This window comes from Hydractinia symbiolongicarpus, chromosome 2 (assembly GCF_029227915.1).
Source record: "Hydractinia symbiolongicarpus strain clone_291-10 chromosome 2, HSymV2.1, whole genome shotgun sequence".
In the NCBI taxonomy this organism is placed as follows: domain Eukaryota; kingdom Metazoa; phylum Cnidaria; class Hydrozoa; order Anthoathecata; family Hydractiniidae; genus Hydractinia; species Hydractinia symbiolongicarpus.
Window position 1 is genome coordinate 17,278,431 of NC_079876.1, and position 23,147 is coordinate 17,301,577.

At 33.6% G+C, this 23,147-nt stretch overlaps 2 protein-coding genes across 3 annotated transcripts in view; both read right to left on the minus strand.

Moving 5' to 3' along the window:
• Window positions 1–1,357: 1,357 nt before the first annotated feature.
• LOC130629730 (biogenesis of lysosome-related organelles complex 1 subunit 5-like) lies at window positions 1,358–4,114 on the minus strand. Of its 2 annotated transcripts, XM_057443061.1 has the most exons (3): window positions 3,623–4,114; window positions 2,491–2,524; window positions 1,358–2,094 (listed from the first exon to the last, which is right to left on the minus strand). In XM_057443061.1, exon 1 carries the CDS (start codon window positions 4,069–4,071, stop codon window positions 3,628–3,630), a length of 444 nt encoding a protein of 147 aa, XP_057299044.1. In that variant the 5' UTR covers window positions 4,072–4,114; the 3' UTR covers window positions 1,358–2,094; window positions 2,491–2,524; window positions 3,623–3,627. The 2 variants fall into 2 exon arrangements, with proteins under 2 accessions (XP_057299044.1, XP_057299043.1); XM_057443060.1 differs by lacking the exon at window positions 2,491–2,524 and having other exon boundaries at window positions 3,623–4,113.
• Window positions 4,115–5,392: 1,278 nt separating this feature from the next.
• The window catches only part of LOC130629731 (nardilysin-like), a 31,072-nt gene continuing 13,317 nt past the window's right edge, over window positions 5,393–23,147 (minus strand). The window contains exons 17-41 of the mRNA XM_057443062.1: window positions 22,010–22,064; window positions 20,597–20,641; window positions 20,195–20,254; window positions 17,557–17,680; window positions 17,092–17,124; window positions 16,610–16,660; window positions 16,300–16,346; window positions 15,502–15,577; window positions 15,245–15,296; window positions 14,712–14,795; window positions 13,463–13,529; window positions 13,067–13,138; window positions 12,587–12,642; window positions 11,815–11,905; window positions 11,316–11,384; window positions 10,945–10,976; window positions 10,503–10,545; window positions 10,078–10,173; window positions 9,768–9,818; window positions 9,341–9,393; window positions 9,034–9,117; window positions 8,611–8,701; window positions 8,149–8,265; window positions 7,359–7,454; window positions 5,393–6,402 (exon numbers count right to left, since the gene is read on the minus strand). Of these exons, the coding sequence (XP_057299045.1) occupies window positions 6,145–6,402; window positions 7,359–7,454; window positions 8,149–8,265; window positions 8,611–8,701; window positions 9,034–9,117; window positions 9,341–9,393; window positions 9,768–9,818; window positions 10,078–10,173; window positions 10,503–10,545; window positions 10,945–10,976; window positions 11,316–11,384; window positions 11,815–11,905; window positions 12,587–12,642; window positions 13,067–13,138; window positions 13,463–13,529; window positions 14,712–14,795; window positions 15,245–15,296; window positions 15,502–15,577; window positions 16,300–16,346; window positions 16,610–16,660; window positions 17,092–17,124; window positions 17,557–17,680; window positions 20,195–20,254; window positions 20,597–20,641; window positions 22,010–22,064 (1,903 nt within the window). The 3' untranslated portion in view covers window positions 5,393–6,144. The remainder of the gene's footprint in view (window positions 6,403–7,358; window positions 7,455–8,148; window positions 8,266–8,610; window positions 8,702–9,033; window positions 9,118–9,340; window positions 9,394–9,767; window positions 9,819–10,077; window positions 10,174–10,502; window positions 10,546–10,944; window positions 10,977–11,315; window positions 11,385–11,814; window positions 11,906–12,586; window positions 12,643–13,066; window positions 13,139–13,462; window positions 13,530–14,711; window positions 14,796–15,244; window positions 15,297–15,501; window positions 15,578–16,299; window positions 16,347–16,609; window positions 16,661–17,091; window positions 17,125–17,556; window positions 17,681–20,194; window positions 20,255–20,596; window positions 20,642–22,009; window positions 22,065–23,147) is intronic.

The window sequence follows — 23,147 nt, forward strand, 5'->3', positions numbered from 1 at the left end:
ATAAATGACTGATATGATGAAACTTTATCCGACTTTACCACCAAGTGCGCCGGAAGAAGAAGCCATGCATGACACCCCACAAGAGTCCCAAGTCTATCGGTTAAAAAAGGTCGAAGAGATCGAAGCGTTCTTCCGTGATGAGATCAAAGAGCGGGAGAAGCTGTACAAAAGTTTAAAGTCTGGAGGATAGGGTTGAGATATGCAAATCATAGAATGATCGCAGTAACTATGATCATCTCCGCAGCAGGTATTGCCACGCTTGCAACCGGATTCGGAGCCCTATAGCCATAGGTCTCGAAGCTGCGGCTCTAGCAGTAGGGATGGGGCAGGTAGGTCTCAAGAATGCCTCGAAGAGGATAAGCGTAAATTCAAGATGGTTTTATCAATGAGTTCACCATGATTATACAGGAAAAGCAAAGGTATATGATGCTCAGAGAAAAGATCTGACAGAGGACCAAGAAGGCTGTGACGACTATTAACGATAACGCACGGAATTATTGGCGCAAGGGAGAGAAGAAGCCAGGGACGAACTGCTAAAAAAAATACAGTCTGCACAGTATGTAAGTGCTATTTAGAACAACCTACTCAGTTTAAGTTTTGTTCGAGGCAGCTCCTATAAAACCTAAGCGATGCCAAGCACTTCACCTGTTTCTTCATCGATCAGCAGGTCACCGTCGTGTACTTACCGTCGTTGTTTGTTAGCAAGGTCCCTAAAAAATTGCTCAAGATCTTTCACCCATGCAATAGCTGAGCAAGGCTCGCAGTAAGGTCCGTCTGTTTGTGCTGAAGACTCCTTGTACTTTGCTTTCTGGATTGCTTCAACGAGAGCGTACTTTTTCATCGTAGAATTATTGAGCCTCATGAGTGGCTTCCGGATGACTGGTCTGGGAGGTTGTCCGTTTTCAATAAGATTAAGCACAATAAACAAACATGTGTGCTGAAAATAACGAAGAGATCAAAATGATGATTTTTTTGTCACCTTATACCATTTTAAGGCTAAAATTGGTCTTGAAATTAACTTCTTTCTTCATGATACAATTTTAGCCCATGGAACAAACAAGAGAACATGACTCAATGTTTATTACCAACGATCTTTTTAGGCCAAATTTGGTCCAAAAATAATTATTGCTTGTTTTGTGGTAAAATTTTGGCAGAATAAACAAAAAAGGAAGATGGCCACATCAAAACGCCGATTCATTTAGTAGTTTAAATTTTCAGTGGTATTCGGGATCTGCACATTGGTGTGGAATAAAATTTTACTGAATTGAAAAAGAGCTTCAACTCGGTAAACTTTTCAAACAGGCGTTTTTCGATAAAGCAGGTTCAGGGATTTTCAAAAAATTTAAAAATACGTAAATCGGGATAAGTATTGTAATTATTTTGTAAGTAAACAAATAAATGGCCCTCTGAGGACACACTCTAACAAATACACAGATTTAAAAAATGACTGTTCTAAAATAATATATTCTAGTCATATTTAACTATATAATCATAAGGTAAATTGTATGTTGATACAATAGATAAAGAAACACAGTATGACAAAAACATATAATATGAAGCTATGTGTGAAGATTTAACTCTATACATATATGGGGGCTTATAATCTTCCTTTCTGTCATTTTTTTACAATCTTGCCCCCTTTAATCCTTTTTAAATTTCTTATAGAGAACAATTAGGCTAATATGCAAAAATCACACCTTAAATTTCTATGAAATCTTTTTAATCGACGAAGTGTAATAACTTCTGATAGGATTTGCTTACAACATAACTTTATTTCATCAAAACAAATCATTCTAGAAAATTTTCACACGTGATAAGCCACCTATTCGTTTGTATTTACCAGAAAATCAAATTTTGGGCAATCTAATGAAGCAAAAAACATGATTTGGTTCCTTTTATGACATAATAAAAGACTTAGAACAACACTGTCCCTCTCCTAAAAATTGTTATTTAATTATTTTGATAACGATAAAATGCAATTTAAAAGTTAAAAAACAAAACAGAAACAAACAGAAACAAATTTAGGTGCATTATATATAAAGGTTTGACTGATTGATTGAATTTTGTAGAAGACAACGAAGTACAAACTGTAACCTAAAAAAATAATAATTATATATATTATACACATATATAAATAGTATACATCCTTTTTATATAATTAATTAAGTTGCAAAGCAACTGGGGGGAGGCAACATCTTACATAAGAAGTAGGACAGAATGATTGACGTTTGTTAGGATCCTGGTCTTATCAATATTCATATATACTAAAAATCACTTTGTGCTTATATACATTGTAAATTTTGTCCTAGGACAACTTCTTTTCAGGACAAAATGTTGATAGCAGGGTCCTGGCAGACTGTTTTTTTATAGAATATTTCGTGCGAGAACAATCAAGATAATATCTAATTGTAAGAAAAAAATCAACCCAACAAACTTTTTTCCATATAAAGAAATTCATCCTGACAACATCCAGCAACCATTTTGTCCTACCTCTGTGTTAAACCTGGAAAATCCAGAAAGCAATCTAAAAAAAATTAAAAAAAAAAAATGCCTGGGTAACATCATTTCTAATTGCAAGTGTGTTGGTTAGTCTGTCAGGTAAAAATTTTTCTTAAAAAAAATCATTAAGTCACATCTACATTTCCTTCCTTGTTTGTAATGAAAATCCGCTATACCTTAGCTTTCTTTACACGTTCAGTTAATAAAAATCAACGTCATTTTCATGATTTTCGCTTGTTTTGACTTTTGCTTGAATAGCTGCCATTTTGGGTTTGTAGGCACATTTCTCTTTACAGTGGACTTTGACACACACCCACAAAGTAATAAGTATTCTGAAATCAATCCACCTTTGTCTATTCAGTGATTCGCAGTTTGATGTCAGAACAAATTTTTTGGAGGTAAAAATTTCTGTATTTTAGGTGAAGTGAGTGTGAAGCTGGAAATTTTTTAGTGTTCTAAGATCAGTAATAGAAAGTTTGAGCAAAGATAATCTTTTTGAGCAAATTATAGATAGCTAAACATCATTTAACTGACTAACTCACTCAAAATTTTGGCTTTCAAAGTGAGTTTGAGGCCGTCGACAAACAGTTTTCGTCTCCATTAACGCCAAATTGGCCGTTATGGGGGAGGGGGTAATGCATTGTCCGTTAAAAATATAAAAATGGAGACAATTTTCACTTTCCCACCTTTTTTGTTTCTTTTAGGGAAAATGAAAAAAATTCAACAAATTAGAAAATGTTTCCACAGTAAAAATCCACCATAATCTAGAATTGGTTGTTAAAAAAATGGATATCGTGTTCATAAAGTCTCCACAAAGATTGTTCCGTAAAGCGTGGAGGGGGCAAAATTCTATTTAATGGCAAATTTGCCGTTAACGGAGACGAAGACCAACGTAAGGGAAATGGGCTTCCTGTTAAGGGGCTGGGGGGAGGGGAGTCTAGCGCCCAATTTGCCGCTAACGGAGACGAAAACTGTTTGTCGACGCCCTTAGTTGGGTGACGCTAACCAATTATATTTTTGAGAGGGTAGCTTAATGAAAAGTCTTTTTTTTACTATCTAAAATTCAAGTACAAAACTCTTTTGACAAACCTAAATTGGGTTAAAAAGCTGTATATATACATACATAATTTAGATTTCTTTATCTTCCTTTGTGTCTAGTTCAGCCATTCTCTCACGGTGCTTTTCCAGTACGTTTGCTTGAGCTTGATTCATTTCTTTCATAAATTCTTCCCATTCTTTCTCCCGCTTTTTTTTGAGATCCTCTCGCGTTTCGTCATCATTGTTACCACCTGAGGACAATACATCTAAAGCGTTTGAAGCAGCGGAAACAACAAGTGTATGAACCTTCTCAACTCTTTCATTTATGAGGTCAATGCATTCTGGTATTCTGGATTTTGTTTTTTCTGATTGATGAACCACGTCTTGAAAGATCTTCAAGCTGTCTTTGCTTTTTTTAAGTTCCAGTTCTCGAACTAAATATTTTGATTCCGCTCTTGTAACAGCCTTGTGGTCAAACAATCTTGAAGTAATGGCAAATACATCTTTGCAAAGCATCTCAACTTCCTCCGCCATTTTTACAAAATGTTTAGACTGACGCCATTTTGTTAATCTCTACGAGGAAGAGTTAAAAATTCTCGGAAGTTAAGCTCTCCTCCGCCCAAATTTGATTACCAGGAAAATTTTGCTAGGTTTCGCAAAAGTAAATTCAAGCGAAGTATTTTGTATTATTTTGCGCACTTGACCAAAGGTCGTTAAATAATTCCAAGACTGAACCTATGTTTAAAAAGCGTAAACGCCCCCTTTGCCATTTTATTTCCTTTGCCAAATAATAATTGCTTTGTCTTTGGTTTAAAAAAGTAATTTTAACCTACAAAAGGTTTGGAAAAGGTAAAATGCCCTGGGAACGAGGTTGTCTGCTGAAGCAACAAAGCTGAAAGATTAACCCGTTTGTGGAAGAACTTTTAAATGCAGTTGAAAGTTTGTATCAAATAACGCAGTAAACCATCATCATATATAGCATGTGGAAACATTACAGAGTTTCATACCACCGCGCAGATTCCAACATCTTACCCGTGTCAATATACCACAAAAAGGCCTAGTAACACCATTTTAACGTGTTATTAAAAGTTAAAACGTCAGTTAAAAGCAAAAATTAGTTGAAAAAAAACATCAGGTAGCCAAAAATTTGTCCATACAAAGCGCTTTGCTAGTGCCCACCTGCGCAGTATGAAACTCCGTAATAATAATCAAATATTCCTTATAAATACACATATAGACAAAAAAAAAAAGCCTAAATGAGTTCCTTAAAAGTTGAAACAAATAAAAACGGCCTTCGTTTCCTGCACATTTTTTCGTCGAAATGTCGAGGAAGCAAAAAAACTGGATTGTTTTTTTATGAAAATCAGGCTTCGTAATTGGTTCGTTACGCTCGAGAGATCGAAAGAACGTTGATAAAAATATACTGCATGTTATTAAAGCTTCAAGATTTCGTGCAGTTTTAGCACGACTCGATTTTCATTTAAATCTCACGATTTTTGGAAAAATGCTTTAATTACCACTGTTTTTGAAATTCGCAATTATATTCTCGTAAATTTTGCGAAAATTAAATTCATGTGAAGTTCATTGAATTTTATGATCCCGTCTGCACTTTGTATGATTTAATAACAGAATAACAGAGAAAAAGCGTATCGTAGAGTCTTTTTCGTGAGCATTAGTGTCAGAAGAAAAGTCTTTACATTTCCACTTACTTACTTACTAATTAGTTCTCAGCGTATAGACTTTATAAGTATCCCTCGTATCAACCTCGTTACCAGGGCAGGAATGAAAACTTTCTCATATTTCTAATAACTTGCATGTAAAAGTTTATATTTAGTGTAAAAATTGTTAATGAGGAAAGGAGGTGGGGGTGGGTGGGATAGAAAGGAATCCAGAAAACGCATAAGACATTGCTAATTTCGTTACCGCAGTGGCACTAGAACCACCAGAGCAATTTAAATACGCTAAGTTTGTTTTCTATTGTGTTAAAAAACAATAGAAAACATGACAAATTGAAGTCCAGCGCTACAAAAACCCAACGACCGTTAACCAACAGATGATGATTGCGATCAGGGCGGTCGACTATTTTTTTATTTTTTTGTAGTGCGCTCAATAAATTTTGGGTACCATAAATAAACAAAAACAAGCTGACTAAAAGAGGTAAAAAAACATCTATTATTTACCTCCAGGTCTCCTTTACTTATCACCTCCCTTCCTTTTATCCCTGAATCTTAGGCCTGGGAAAATTTATTAACGACGAACGACGTAAATATTCATGAGAATTAAAGGTTAAATATAAATTTAAAAAAAAGCTAAAATATTTTGTAAGCCTACACATAAAGGTCAAGTTCAAACATATCTGACAGATTGCATGCTACGAGTTGGAAACAGACATGCTGAAAAAAATAATTAGGATACATAATTTAGAAAAAGGAAAAATCATAAAAAGACTTTAATTTAGTTTCCCATCTCGACCTGTGTTTGGTTCACGTGTAACAAAACTAACAGAACCAGCAAATTCTCGTAGAACCTCACACTTGAGAGTGCGCAAATTGTTTTTATATCATATCTAGTCAGAGATTTTAAAAATAATGATTTATATAACTTATTCTATAGTTTTAATACCGTATGTGGAAAAAATGAATTCTCCTTTTGAAATTGTTGAATATTCGTCACACAGCGTGTATACCGTTCACTCGTGACATTGACGAGCTGAAATCCTTTAACAGTCTCCATTGAACAGTCCTCGTCATCCGATGAAGAGTCACTATCGCTGTCATCATCTGATGACGTGTCACTTTCGTTGTCACTATCTTTTTTGTCTTCTTCTTCCATTGATTCGTCAGCAGAATCTCCATGTCCGATTACCTAAACGAAACAGCAAGTCAAAGTACGGTAAAAAAAAGAGAGCCGACTATTTGACCGCGGCCCAAGGCTTTCCTAATCCGTCTCATAGATCTGTGGTTAGTTCCAACACTACTGAAAATTCGTTATTCTTGTGGCTGTATTATTCTTGTGCCTGTATTTTTTGTCTGCACAAAGACAAACGAAAACAAACAAACAAGCAAACAAACAAACAAACAAGCAAACAAACAAACAAACAATCGCTCTATACATTTTTTTATAAGGTACATAAAATCTTTGGCTTGGGTTCAACGATCTTTCGAGCTCAACTGTTGCCTAATTTCCGACTTTTTATATGAAAAAGATTAATTCACGGATTTGCTTTCTCAACTAGCCTGGTACCAAAATCACAATTTTCGTATGAAAACCTACATAACATTTAGAACAATTTGTCTCGGAAATTATCGTCTAAAAACATCCTTGGACGGAATTTGCTAACCCCTTACTACTTATCTCATGTTACAAATTCACCTTCTTGCTTCCATCGCAACCGTCTTCTTAGCACTTCAACGGATGGTGTCGATGAATTTTCACGAGGACAGGAAGAAACATTAGGCGCAGAATAATTCTTCTAAGTGAGTCACTTTTTTAAATATTTCGAGACGTTTTTTCAGTAGAAAATTATTTTTGCGGGTCTACGACCTAACCTTTCAGGAAATTTTTACGCAGTTAAATTTTCGCAAACATGTGTATAACTGCCGAATATTATTGAGTCTTGTAAGAGTTATATATTCTATGCATTGACGGGTTGTTAGAGGGCCGTATTTACCGTACGTTACTACAAACGTGTGTCCACGAAAAAAGCTCGTAAAGCTTCCAATATTGGCGACACACATGTGGATAATATACTGACTAAAACCCCCTAACCTTCACCGCGAAAACACATCCTTAACGGAAGCAGGAAGCGAAGCGCATCTTACCTGTGTGCACAGTACGCTCACATTATCTTGATCAAGTATGTATGTGTGTAAGAAACTCTCTACTTCTTCTTTCGAAATCGTTTCTGCTACCTCGATCTAAACATACCGAAAGAAAAGCGCGTTAAAGTTAAAATAACACGATCATTTTTATTTTTTTAATGGTCACTTTAAAATATTTTAGCATTTTTACTCATTTCTGTAACTCTCCAGGAACCAAGAGATTTTCTGAATTTTTTAACTCTATAAAATTTTTTACCTACCCTGGTTAGGATCAGTGGCCACCCTGGTTAGGAGTAGTGGCTACACTAGTTAGGAGTAGTGGCCTCCGTGGTTATGAGTAGTGGCCACCCTGGTTAGAAGCAGTGGCTACCCTGGTTAGGAGTAGTGGCTACACTGGTTAGAAGCAGTGGCTATCCTGGCTAGGAGTAGTGTCCACCCTGGTTAGGAGTAGTGTCCACCCTGGTTAGGAGTAGTGGCTACACTAGTTAGGAGCAGTGACGACCCTGGTTAGGAGTAGTGGCTACCCTGGTTAGGAGCAGTGGCTACACTGGTTAGAAGCAGTGGCTATCCTGGCTAGGACTAGTGACCACCCTGGCTAGGAGCAGTGACCACCCTGGTTAGGAGTAATGGCTACACTGGTTAGGCTCGTTTTGTCACTTTAAAGTGTGAATTATTTTAAAGAAATTATCAGTAGGTGCAGCTCATTGTTAAAAAGTTCTTCACAAATCTTTCGTGCCAATGTTTGAAATTTTTACCAAGAACAATTTTAAATGATAATTTGAACAGCTACCATTTTCTCCTTGCGATGAAAGATATACTCGTTTCGAGAGATTTCCTCCCAATTTCGATTTGTCTCATCGTACAATGTGATGTCTTCTTCTGTCAGCAACTGCACAAATGATGTCACCTAAATAGACGGGTAATCAATTTTTAATCTGAACGAGTATCCCAAACATTAAAAGACATTCTAAAAAATAAAGTTCCTCTTCTGTACGAATGGAAACATGGAGACTTTTTAATGCTTTAAAAACCGTAATTTTTTTATTCTTTTTTTTAATTATTTTTCTTGTTCTTCAGATGGGATTTACATGCCCTTATGCTTTTAATTTCTGATTTCATTCACCTCTGGAATGTATACGCTTTTTTATTTCTCTCTTGCGTAAAAGTATTAGAACACTTAGCAGAGAATCAGTGGAGTAAGTTGGACACAACCAATGAAGAATTAGAAAACGAATGGAAAAAATATACATACATATTCTTCAAATTCTTCTTCAGTGTATTTCTTTAATATAGTTGAAAATTGCACGAAAAAATCATCGATCTTTGAATCTACCCGGTCGGCACTGAAATGAAGAAAATGAAATCATATGAAACAAAACGGAGAAGTGCTGAAAATAACAAGTCACTGCCACGCAAGTAAGTTACCACGAAAAAGCACATATATAACGAAGAATTAGTTCTCAGTATACATTGCTTGTATTAAAGCAAACATTAACAACTTGTGCAGGTTACGTCGGAAAAAATATTGCGCTAACTGTTAAAACTTTTGGACAAAAGATTGGCTAAAAATAAAAATGGCCCATCGATTTTGATCCTGACAATTTCGAGTGTGTAAAAAGAAGAGGAGGTTGTTCATACGTGCAAAGATTTTCTGATAGATACCAAAAACACCTACCTAGACTTGCCGACTTCTGTTTCCACTGTTACAGAGAAACCAAGCACTCCTCTTGTGTAGTGTATAGTGTGATCGATTGTGTAGCTGTGGATAAAAGATGGCTAGGCTGTTATTTAATAGTTTGTTTCAAACAAAACATGCAACATACCAACTTCACAAAGAAAGTGGATCGCATACTTTGGACTGTTTCGGCAAGTGCAAGAAATATGGCTTTGATTACACTTGCCTTTTTGGCTACGAGATGTTCAACGAGATGTTCAACAGATCAAATTTTAAAATACATACGAAAGAAAAAATAAATACCAACCCCAATTGTTCCTTCGTTCGAAGTATGTTAAACAAAGGTTCAGATACGATATGCTGGAAGAAAGAAATACTTTTAAATTGAGCAACATTAGATTTCTTTTAATGCTTTTTGTAATGAACAGACAGAGTCTCTCTTCACTAAACTATTTTGACTATTATCTTTTGCCGTAGCAACCGTTATAACAAACTTTTGCTGTACGACAAACCCCCGCAGAAATAAAGTTTCGTCGTAGCAGGACTTATTATGGCAAAGTATTGTTTTAGCCCTTATCGCCAGCCCTTATCGCAACAAGTGAAGGCGAAACCATCTCTCCCTGATCTTTAGGACTTTACTAACTGTTACCAATCTCTTTCTTTTACATATGCGTGAATTTATCTCTATCGAGTTTAATACCAGAGACTTGTAATAAATAAATAAATTTTTTTACATCTAGTAATTTCGCTGTCATGAACAATCTCATATCGATTGAATGTCCAATCTGAAAAAAAAAACAAGTAAAAATAAGAAGCCTAATATGGACAACAGAGAACTAAATATAGTCAACAAGTCACCAAATAAGGATAACATGTACTAATAGAAATGAAACATACCGTATGTAAAAAACCCACTCATAGTTTTTACAGAAAATAAAACCAAAATAGATGACAAAAGTAATATAACAAAGCGATTCTCAAGTGGCAAAAGACTTCCTGAAACAGTAAATATGCATTAGAAATATAAAGGAGAATTTTTTTTACCTGATAATAATTGTTTATGGCCGTGTTGGGGTCATTCTTATTAAACCCATAATGGCGGATTACAGTGCGTCCCTTCGGTAAACAAAGTTTTAACACCTGAAAAATAATCTCGCAGAATTAAACATAAAAGAAGGGAAGGTAGACCACTTATTTTAAAAAATAAATCCTACGAGTTTCCTGACCTTTTGGCAGAAGTAATTTGATTCCACAAAGACAGAAATTTTTTTTTAAAAAAAAACAAAAAAAAAAAAAAACATTTTCCATAATCTGAAATCTAAAAGAATGCGAAGATAAAGAAGCACATACGGAGTCACAAAAATTATTTTCCAGGATTTCCATTTTTATACGACTTCCCAAGAGTTTTTCAAGAGTATCAAGGAGTAATGCATGCACTGGGAGCATAGAAGCAATTTTTGAAACTGTACCTTAGGAAAATCTTCTTGTGGTAATTTTTTGGTTTCCATGCAACTAAAAACAAAGCAAACTCCTTTTCTAAAACTTTTATTTATGTTTTTATTCACGAATCATGCTCGGAATCTAAATAGAAAATACTTATGGACGTAAGTAACGTCTATAAGTATTCCGTCGTAATGGTTTGCCCCCTCCGACTGTAATTGTGTTACAGTATCGCAAGAGACGCATATAGCATTGCTCTAAATTGCTTGCCTGCCATACAAACCGGATAGTAGTAAATGGCTTCAAATGGGCTGACAACACTACATTAAAAATGCGCCAGAGTGAGACTCGAACCTAAGAACCTTATGATTACAAGTCGAATGCGCTACCACCACACCATTTCCGCAGAAGCTTATAATTAATTTTAAAAATTCTGTAAACTTGAAGCAAAACCAGATATGTATACCTTACCTATACAAATAATTTTGGTAGCTAACTGCTTCCTATAAAATTAAAATTACTTAATTTAAACTCCAATAAAAATTTCGCGCTTTTTCAGATCAAATAAGACAAAATTGTAAAGTGAAAATTAAAACAAGAATACATTAATTGATCATTTCGAAAAACAAATTAGAGGGACATTTCTTGCCTCAACATATTTGCGAAAAAGCAAGCAACAAAATCCATTGTTAAGCTTCGCGAAATAAAATTTGTTATAGGATGTCGAAGCATCTTTGAGAAGACAATTTAAAATTAGGCAGAATCGAGGAGTTTTGTAAGAGGCGTAGCAACGGTGAAAAAAGTTTGCAACCACGGTGAATGAAAGCAGGACCAAAACTTACTTGCTCAGTTATGTTACCTTGAAATAGACTCTCGACATAAAGTTGTGAGAGATATTCTTTGATGTAATCCTAAAACAAAAGATTAGTTGCACAAAACATCACACGAGCTTGAGGGAAAATACAAGACGAAGCAGAGGAAATCAAATTTAAAAATCTGTCAACTTAACATTTTGAGAAAAAAAGAAAATGAATAAAAACAACAACAAAAACAAAACATAAACAACAAATAAACAAACAATAACCAAACATAAACAACAAAATAACAAATAAGCAACAAAAAACAACAAAACAAACAAATAAACAAACAAACAAACAATAACCAAACATAAACAACAAAATAACAAATAAACAACAAAAACAACAAAACAAACAAATAAACAAACAAACAAACACTAACCAAACATAAACAAAAACAATAAAAAACAACAACAATAAACAACAACAACAACTAAACATAAACAACAACAACAAACAACAAAACAAACAAACATACGCTCACCTTAAAATTCTGTAACGTTAGCTTCTTTAGTTCCTGCATCTTGCTCAGTGCGTTCGAATGAAAACTTTCCAAAACTGATAACCTTAATGCACTAGAAAGCGAAAACAAACATGTTACAAGCAAGCAAAAAACCCTTAAATTTAAGAATACCGAAACAGGGTTCACATTTGGTATAAGAGTTGCAAAGAATATGATTTTTTAGATTCTTTAACTATAACCTTTATGTTTTATGCGTTATTATATACAGCTAAGGAGTCATACATAAACGACTTCCGAAGCAAGATAGCGGTTACGACACTCTAGATGTCTTAGGAGGGGCGGGGTGTTATGTGCCACTGAGACACCTGTTTTTCAGTAGTCTGTTGAAAATCTTATCTTCGTTTGTGCATAACAAGCTGTGTTTGTGCTTAGCATAACCCAACATATAGATGGTTAATGACATCAATGGCAATGTGATTACAACTTTCAGGGGACGTTATTTTCGTATGGGCACTAAGCGCCTTTTCTCCATAATTAGTGGACACACTAATCAAAACGTTAAAATTTGTTAAGCGTTTTTTGTTGACTTTATTTTAAGAAAATAAAAATCCAAGTTTCTGACAACGATCAATGCTTCTGTGTTTATGTCTATATTGAGATAATAAATGCAAAACTGCCAATAAAAAATAAAACGGATTACTTAGATACCTCGGCCATCAAATATAATCTACTTCTACTAACACAATAAATTTGTCTCGCTAACTCTGAAAAATAAATAAAGATGATTGCTTACCTAACCAGAGCGTCAGTTTCTATATATTCGTTTTTGTGTGAACGTATTAATTCTTCCTGGAACGCAAAAAATGGAAAAAATGAAACAGGCAATCTAATATTGAAAAAAGAACAGATCGGCTTAGCGCTTAAAGTTGGCCGTTAGTTTATGGTTTTATAAAACAAATCAGAAAAAGTCTAATAGAGTAATGAAAAACTTTGTGCACCAAATGCTTGCCAGTAAAATTCTTTATCAAATCGGAAAAAAGGTCACAAAATACACATTCTCATAATTTCAGCAAATTTTCGCCGGAGAAAAAAAGATCATCAATATATGACTGTTAAGTGAAAATGTTGAACATTATTTTTAAACTCTAAGCCAAGGTTATAAATTAGAAGTTTACGGCCATCATAGATGGATGAACTTGTTCACAGTCAAAAATTACATGTAAACCAAAAACAATAAAATAAAAAATAAAAAACAAACACAAAAGATTGTAACCTTTGATACGTTAAAGGCCACATCAGTAACTTCCATATTGATGAAGTTGTTAAAATATTCTTGAAAAAAAGACTATATAGAAAAAATTAAAAATACATCAACACCGCCAATTCCAAAATCTCATACTATTTGTTTCTTTCTTGGTCTAGAACGAAAAAGCCAAGGCTGCAGACACAGACTTTTTTTTACAACAAACTTTTAAAAGCAAAATTTAAGAACTACAGGGAATTCTCAATACTCAAGTTCTTTATTAAACATGACAATGCCGCGCTTTGTGTAATCACTCAAAAAAATAAGAGCTGCAACCAAATTACTTTCATTTTATCTGACAAATCAGAAATTTACATTCACCCATAATAAAGCCTCACTTATCAATAAAGCTGCAAAATAAACTACCTGTAGCTTGTCATTATACCCATGAAAATAAATTTCAAAACCATCACAAGACATTGATGTATCCGCACTGAAAATAATAAACATTACAATCCGATGACAAGTAGTTCTGTAGCAGCTTCGATAATAATAAACATTACACACCGATCACAACATTACACACCGATCACAATATTACACACCGATCACAACATTACACACCGATCACAACATTACACACCGATCACAACATTACACACCGATCACAACATTACACACCGATTACAACATTACACATCGATCACAACATTACACACCGATCACAACATCACACACCGATCACAACATCACACACCGATCACAACATCACACACCGACCACAACATCACACACCGATCACAACATTACACACCGATCACAACATTACACACCGATCGCAACATTACACACCGATCACAACATTACACACCGATCACAAATACTGCAGAAACCTCGATAACTTTTCTAGCCCTTTCAACATAAATTATTCAATACACAAGTGTGACTTAATTTAAATTTGATGCACAGAAATGATTACGATTTAAGACAGCCTACATGAAGTTTTATTTCAGGGAAAAATAATTTCTGTCAGTCTTCATAAATTCGGGTAAAATAGAAATCGTTCTACAGCGGAATTATAACACAATATTTTATTGCGATTTTAAGTGCTTCAAGTAAAATTTCTGTTCAAGCTTATTAAGTTAGAAGTATTTACAGGCACCCACATATATATCGGACAAAGCTGCAAATTTAAAAGCTTATCCCCACCAATAATTATATACTAGTCGATGAGACCCGTGGGAAAATCCACTTAGGCAGAAGGGCAAGGGAAAAAAAGGTTGTTTTAGATTTTTTGCATAGCTATATAAAGCTATTACTACACTAGGTTCAAACAATTTGAATTTGTCAAAAGTTCATAGGATCTTAGGTTATTTGGTTAGATCCCAACACTCAAAATATGCTAATTGTTGCTGTCGTCAGCCTTTACTGGAGAGGCGTGGATTAAAACAGGTGTGTTTAAAGAAGTGCAACTGCTACTTACCTAACCTATGCTTCTAAAAATTGCTACATTAGGGAATTGGTCGAAAAAGTGTCGTCCCTGTAATTGTTCGTACTTCAAACTACGACCAATTACATTACCAATTGCCTTCTGTTTCAGGATATCACTTATGTTGAATATTTTGAACTCTTACTACAGGTATGTATTAAATACAGCTTTTTGTAAAAGTCTTACCCTAACAAAGCAGACTCTCCTTCGTAGCACAGTTCTGCTAAATTGAAGTCGAGTACTTGATCCAATAACTCCGAACATGCAGAACTATAAAAAAAAGACTTAGTTTTGATAATTATGCTAATTAATGCATGACGTCATGTTTTTGATATCGTTGAGGTACTGTTTTAGGAGTTTATCACGGTTAACATCCAGTTTGATATTTTGAACATATTTACATGAATATTAATATTTTAGTTGCCCTGATCATCATTCATACCAGTTATTGTTTCTTAGCATCAAACTTATGTCATACTTCTGCATAATTAGCTAAACTTTTAAGGCCTATATCGCAAAAACCAAAAAAGATTTTACCAGAAAGATTCATACACAGCTTTTAACAGCTCCTTCATAGGAGACAAATAATTCACCTACCTTCCTACACCTTGAAAGAAAACAAAACCCTCACAAAATTATCTTGTAGTATACATTACCACAATCGAACAGTATCCAGCTTAAAAAATTGAAGTGTTCAAACTTCAAATTTGCTAACTTACTAATATGAGGATTTTATATTTAATGGTGAGATGAAATTGAAGTATGCCAACACTATAAAAATAGGAAATAAAAAAAATGTGAAGAAAAATTGAAATATAAGACACAAAGATAGTTTCAATAAGAATCGTACAAAGAGATGTTCATGTGGTCAAAATAGTATAGAGCAAAAAAGTTTATTTTTCAGATGAACTAATTTGTGATGATTTACCCGTCATCATGCCTTCCCTGATTCAATTCATAGTGTCATACCACATACCTTTGGGTAGAAGGAATTTGCTGTCAATTTTATGCCAAACCTTTCCATACGCGTTCTCTTGTATACTACTTGGATACTAAAAGTGTAAAACGGTATTTTAGGGATGCAGAAAGACCTCAGAATGTACGCCAGAGTAACATCAAAGTTGGCGGTTATAAAATAAAAACATACTCAAATCAGTAACTATAGTAATTTCTCATGCTTATAGCTCTCAAGAAAAGCAGGGGTCCGTAAGGTAAATTTACTACACATTATCCTCACTAATAGCAGTATAAAACATAAACTAAAAAGAGGCCCAGCCCTATTAATAATCCCAACAAAGTAAGATCATAAAAATGTATCAATTACACACTTCACTTGAGTTAGAGCCAAACAGAAAACACAATCCTCCTTAAGTTGGACATACTGTAGAACATCTAGTTCTGTTGAACATTTATTACACACTCCATTTAAACCCGAAACAAAATAAGTGTCTCTAAAAAAATGTCAGTTTGCACAGCCGGACTTTAATTCAGGAATATTTAAATTGAAATGAGGAACCCCTCCCTCATTCCTTCCCCTCACAGCCCTCACAGCCCTCACAGCCCTCACAGCCCTCACAGCCCTCACAGCCCTCACAGCCCTCACAGCCCTCACAGCCCACCAATATATGCAAAGTCTAACACTTAAAAGGTTTAAAAAGTGCCTGAGTGGATATTTGATGTGTTGAGGTATAAAAATGAAGAAATTTCAAGTTTGGAAAACAAGTAAATATAGAGTAAATTATTAAAATAAATAAATATAATTAACCTTACTAACCTGTTGAGTTGAAGATTCGGATGTAGTCTTTAGACGAAAATCAGAAGCTTAAAAAATCAAACAAAAAAAAAGATACACTGACAATTCTGAATGTTGTGGGCGTTGGAGATGAGCAAAAGAGAGTTAGCGATGGAATTTGAGAGATTCAAAGTTGTGAGTACCTAAACAACACACAATCATACAGATAACTTATTACATACGCAATTATGTCAAATATTGCAGCAAAAAAGACCAACATCAAAGAGGAAATATTTTTCAAGGGACTACATTTTAATTGCAATCAGTTCAGAAACACAAGTAAAATATTTACCTGAAAACCGATTTTCTTTTGGGATATGAAGACCACTGTTTACTTTGCTACCTAGAAAAAAAGCTATTTCATTCTACTGTTATGTCTGGCTAATAAAATTTTTAAGAAAGTGAATGCCAAAAAATCAACGAACAATTATGTCATTTCAGTGTTCAACTCAGGTCTACTACACAACTCCCGTAAGCTGACATCTTTGTGACATTTTATTTTTTTGAATCACCAGCACAGTACGTATATGTATGGCTCATTTATATATTTTTTGTTAAATAATAATCAGTCTTGGGCTGTGATATATGTTATGTGCAATAACAATCAACCTGTATAGCAAGACGGCAACTTTGGGCACTAATTATTGCATGTTAAAATTTGCAAAAAAATTTTAATGCCCTGAGGTAAATTTCAGTAGAAAGTGAGATCCACAGCCAGATATAAATTTGTGTAGATAAGCTATTCCTGTTTCTGGGAAAAAATAATTACCGTACATTTCTCAGGATCCAGCCATTGGCTAGGAATATCTAAAGGTAAAATAGTATTACATATAAAAGATACTATCAAATGAAATGTAAAACATTCCTAAACTGCTAAATAATGCTTTATAGCCAAAGAATAGGCAGCAAATCTTCACTTAAATTGGTGAAAAAAGTGACAGACGTACAATTTTGTCCATATTTTCTACATTTGAATAGTAACTTCCTACCACACATGTATTTACATTTATGTACAATCTGAAAACTGTTTTTTTACTCGATTCATGGTGTTAAAGACAAAAACTACCCTCCTAATGAAACTACATGCTAGAAAAAATGAACACAAATGGACCTTTCCTTTACAATAATAAAAAATCAACAGAAGACACGTTCTTTGGATCTTCAAACACATCTCAAGAGCGTAGATATACATGCATGAGTAAGTATTTGAGTGTATATTCGTATTGAATTATTTCTCACCGTGTACAGCATATTTAGTCTTGTACCACTTCTCCTTCTCGTTGCACAAATGTGAAAACTTCTTAGACAACACTATTATATTTACATTATCTCGCCTTAAATAATTCAGGTATTCCTGGATAAGCTGAAAAAGAATATTAAAAAAGATATTTAAGTTATACATCATTCATCAATTTTGCACAGTTTTTACTATTCTGTTTCGTGTAAAAAACATTTCAAATATGTTTTTAGAGCTATTTTTTACTTTGAATCAAATTCCTGCACAAAAATATATTTCTGCTTTGCACACAATTTTCCAGATAGATTCCTGTACATTTTTTCCATGCTTTACAATTATTTCCCTTGAAAATAAATCTTAGAAAAGGTCTAGAAAACATTATGTAGTAGGCAGGGGCGGATCGAGCGCTGGTGCCATGGTGCCATGGCACCACTTGAAATTTCCAAAGTGACCTCCTTATGGACAAAGAGACCAAACAGCTTTCCTTAAATTATATGTTTAAAGAAGCAGTCTGGCACATTACTCAGTGCATTTTTATATATATTTTTTCTCCCACACATATTCCACAATCTTCGTTGTTCTGTTTAAAACTCAAGCCGCAATGTTTTGCATTCGATGCATTTCTTTTATACATTTTCTGTATTCGCGGTACCTTTCTTTTATTTTTAACTAACCTTTTTTTTGCTTGGGCCATAATTTATAAGGCAATGAAATATGTGGACATTGTAAACCTCGCTGAAAAAATGTAATTTGACACCAGCCGGTTCTGGGTGGTGTCACTGGCACTGGTCGTCTGGTGCCACATTTTAAACTTAAATGCAAAGGTTTTGCTGAAGAAATTATTGTCTGCTGCCAAAATTTGAAATGTACGGCCGCGGATGAAACAGCCGAGATGAAATGTAAATATTTAGCTTTGTTTGTGCGCTGTCTTCCCTACCTGAGTTTGACAGCTGAAGGAAGTGAAGTGTTGTGGATTTTGATATCCAATTATATTTAAGCAATTCTAATTAATTTTATAATTGTTTTTGGTTTTGATGCCATAATAGACTCTCGTTTTTTGGTTTCATTTTTCATTTTCAAATTCTACTCTCTGTTTTTTGAGTTTTAAGATAGATTTTCTCGCTAAAGTGAAAAGACATCTTCCTTAACTCAATGATATTTCCATACCAATAATTATCGACGCCCATGGAAGGAAAATTCTTGTCTGGATGGTGGTCGCAAAGATTGATCAAGCTGTTGAAAAGAGTGGAAGATTTCACTGGATAAATTCAAGGTGCTTTAGCAAAAAGTTGCAAAGATTTGACATTTTAAAGAAGAAACAAACTTAAAAATTTGAGTTTTTTTTTACATCTTCTGTACCGAACAGGTTAAGCAACTTAATTGTTTTTGTTAGCTTTATAGGTTTTTAGTAATTATAGTTTTCAAATAAAGTTTACTTCGCCTCACATGTACATTTAAAGGCTGTTATGATTTAAAAACATCCTGATTGGTTTAAAATCTTATGAAATCAAGCTGATTGGCTAATTTGATAAACAATGCCACTTTCATTTACGATCTACGATTTTGCATTTTCGTATAAAAAATGCTGCAAATGCTTTCAGGTTACATTCAAGTGTTTTATTATTTTAGCTGAAACGGCAAAACTTGAGTACAATGATATCAAATATCCATCTACTATACCCGACACTGAAGAAACTCAATTCCGTCCAAGATTTTATGTAATATTTAAGAAGACGTAATTGTAAAACTTAATTTGATTAAAAAAACATGAAAATTTGATTTTTGTAATTCTTGTCCAAATTTGTACAAGTTCAGGGGCTGTGGTTTATAAACTGTTTTAAACAACAGAGGGCACTAAAGGGCGGTTATCTCATTGGGCGGTTCAAAACGCCCTCTATATCCCATCTTTGAGACTATTTTGCACCAGTCAAAAAAATCCTAAATCCGCCCCTGGTAGGTATTGCACAGTCCGGAGAAAAATATCAGGAATACTTCTTATATCGAGCAAAAAATACAGAGAACTAGAAAACAGAAAAAATTGATGTTTTTTTTGTTTATAATATATGCGATCGTGTAATTTTATTTATGATAAATTCCCTTATCCAATTAAACACAACACAAGTCTCCTTCAAAGTGCTTTAAATATTTTGAAAGTCATAGGTGAACATTCTTGATGGTGGAGAGCACTGTCTCCTTAATGACTCTTTAATAAATTTGTGCGAATAAAAGAATAACTGAACACAACAGTTTGTGTCTGTTTCATAAAGATTATGTTTTATTTGAGAATAAAATTTTAGAATAGATTTTCCAAAATAACTTGATTTAATCATCAAGAAAAAATATACTTTAGCTTGCTATATATGCTAAATAAAAATATAGCATATATTTTGTGTAGACTAGCCAATCGCAGTGTTAGAAACACTGGAACATAATTTAAATGCTGATATGGCCTGAACGTGGTGTTTGATTTTGTACTGTATTGCAGTTAAATATATGTAAAGCTTCTTATTATGTTAAAACCAAATAAAAAACCCATCTATATACCTGGTTAAAACTGATAAAAATTAAATGACAATTATCTATCACTATCAGACTCTATTAGCACACAAGCAAATGTTACTCTACATAATAAAATCTCACCTCTGGATTATATTCTGATATTGTAAACGAACCACGAAGATAGTCTTTTTCTTCATATTTCTACATCGTAAAACAGAGAAATAAGTAAAGTAAATATATATGACAAATAAATATAAAAATGCAACTCCAGAAGTATTTATGCAAAATTCTTTGTTCAACCACTGCAATGATTTTTAAAAAGTTGATGGAGTTTGTTTTTTAAAATATCATTTAACTAGATGAAGTTATAAAACAATAACAGTGCTTCGAGATGTCTAAAAATTGAAACATCTCTGTTTGAGTTAAAAAAATATATGTTTCGGCACAGGGTTATAAAATTGAAAATTAGTTAGTCCTACAAAATAGTTAACGTAAAAAGTAACAGCAAAAAAAGAAGGTCTAAATATATGTGAGTTTTCCTACCATCATGTTCTCTGCTAGGCTAACTACTTGTTCGATAGGTGGTTCCTAGAATGATAAAGTGTATACTTACTAACTTAAAATTAACAGCCTTTTGCAGGCATCTATATGTGTTTTACTAACTTTCAAATAATGCGGGCAAAAAATTCTGTAATTACATTTTTCTGCATACTTGAGAGCATGGAACTAATAGAGAAATATATGTGCATTTGAATGTAGAGTAAATGCTCGACATTATAATTGTGTAGAAACTCTCTATGTTTTCCTAGAAAAAACAACACGATTTCTCCTTAAAACTCTGAATGATGGACCGTCGGTCGATCGTCGGCCACAGTACACGATTGCAGTGAAACTGAATAAGTATTATTATAAGTATTATTAATCTTAAACCAAGATAAATAAGCTAAGAACTATACACAGGAAAAGGACTTTGCAAAGCAGGTTTTTCGAATGCAGTATTTCAGGTTATATATCTAAGAGATCATTTAATTTCAGATCAGATAAATTCTGGCGAAGATGATTAGTATGGACGGCAGAGAATTCTTGTACCCTTAGCACCATTTAGTTTTTAATTTAAATTGACAAGCAAAAATCATAATTTCCTAAGAAATTTATTTCTGAAACTTTATTTAACACAAAAAAATGGTAATTAACAATTAGATTGAAAATTAAAAATTAAAAATTGAAAATTAGTGTTTAAATGTAGTCTTAAGGCTAAAATACATGGTAAGCTTAAACAGACCGTTTAGTTGTTAGAAAAAAACTTATAAGTTTAGTTGCAGGTAATATACCTGTCTACACGTTAACATAGAACGTATAAGTTTTTTTAATAACTCTCTTTTCACAATAAATACCAAAGAAAAAACATGTAAATTTTCCTTTGCGGGTATTGCTATAACAGCAGTAAGGGTAATAGTAGAAAAAAAAGCGGTCATGTTTAGAAACTGAAAAACATCTTTAGTATAAACAATAGCTCATTAATAATTCTGTTAATTTCAATGGAAAAAACTTAGCAAAAGTTGAACATGTCCAACTCTCAAAAAAATTTTTAAAACCGAAAACTGTTTACACAGTAAGTTTTTTTATCTTACATTTAATCGGTCTGTTTAAACTTACCGTGTATTTAAGCCTTTAGTGTTTGAGATCAACTATTTACAAAATCAACATTATTAACTAATTTTACTGTTTGATTTTCAAATTAAATTAAAAATCAAAATTATCAACTAATTTTGATTTCTACATGTCAAATTGAAATGAAATCAAATAGGCCCAAGAGTACACGCATTACAGAGCGTTTGAGAACAGTGAAATCAAAAATTCTTAAAAGTAGCTTTAACTCAATCTCCATGTGAATAAGCCAAACTGTTGCCATAAAACATATACAGCTTGTGCAGTAAGAACATTAAAAAAACTTACAGGTGCCATATATTTAAACATGGGCTCATCTAATTTTGTCATTTCTTTGTATACGCTAAATAAAAGCATTCAAAATTTTAAAACTAATTCAGAACAATGACATGATTGCCCAAAAATTAAAAAAAAAGTTTTTTTATAATATCATTCTCGATCTTAATCGTAGTGCACTCTCAACCATTGACTTCACCTAAAATCATTAACATGAAATTATACCATAGGAATCAAGCTGGCAGCAGGACCTGCACGAAACCCTGGATTTTTCAGCTGTAATGAGTGGGATTAAGACAAGGAAGATCTGGTTCCTTGCAACCATGCTCTACCACTGAGCAACCATTGCCTTAATTATGAAAATTTCTTTTTTTGAATAAACGTCTGCTTTTCTATTTAGAAGCTGGTGCTTCTTAATGCATCTTAATTAATATATTACAATCATGGTGCTGATCGCGAGTAAACCCACACATATTTGAGAATGCGAATAGAAATAAATGCGACTAAAATAGTTAGAGTTAGTTAGAGTTAAGAGTACAATGCGAGTGTGAGTAAAATAAATAAGAGTAACTTTTTTTAATAACGCGAGTACGCAATAATTGAACTACTCGCGAGTAAAGCTGCACACTTTTGAGAGTAAGAGTACAAAAATTAAACAAGTAATTAACTCCCGAGTATAACGCGAGTGCAATTAAAATGATATTACTCGCGTTTTTGTTAATCATACTCCCAATGATATTTTTACTAGAGAGAGATTCAGCATTTTTCTGGGGTTACAGCTGTCCATATTTTTGAAATTGCATTTTCCAGTGTGTGGTTTATAGTCATTTCGAATTTTTCTCCTGCATTACTCCCGACGCTTTTAAACTGGTGTGTTTGGGGTTGTTATCCTGCATAAACCTATGCCCATCTGGAAATACATCAGAAATAAACGGTTTTAACATGTTTTTTTGAAATTTCTTAAGAGTAGAACTCTTTGTCAATTATGCCGTGAAAAATTAAAATTGGAGATGCGCTACGTTTTGATATGCATCCCCAAACATCAGTTTAAAAGATGTTTCGGCATTCCTTTTAATTTTGCTGGCTCCCATCAGCGATGAAAAGATACCTTTCCGTTCCAGTCCATTTGAATGCCACTCTTGCCTGTCCA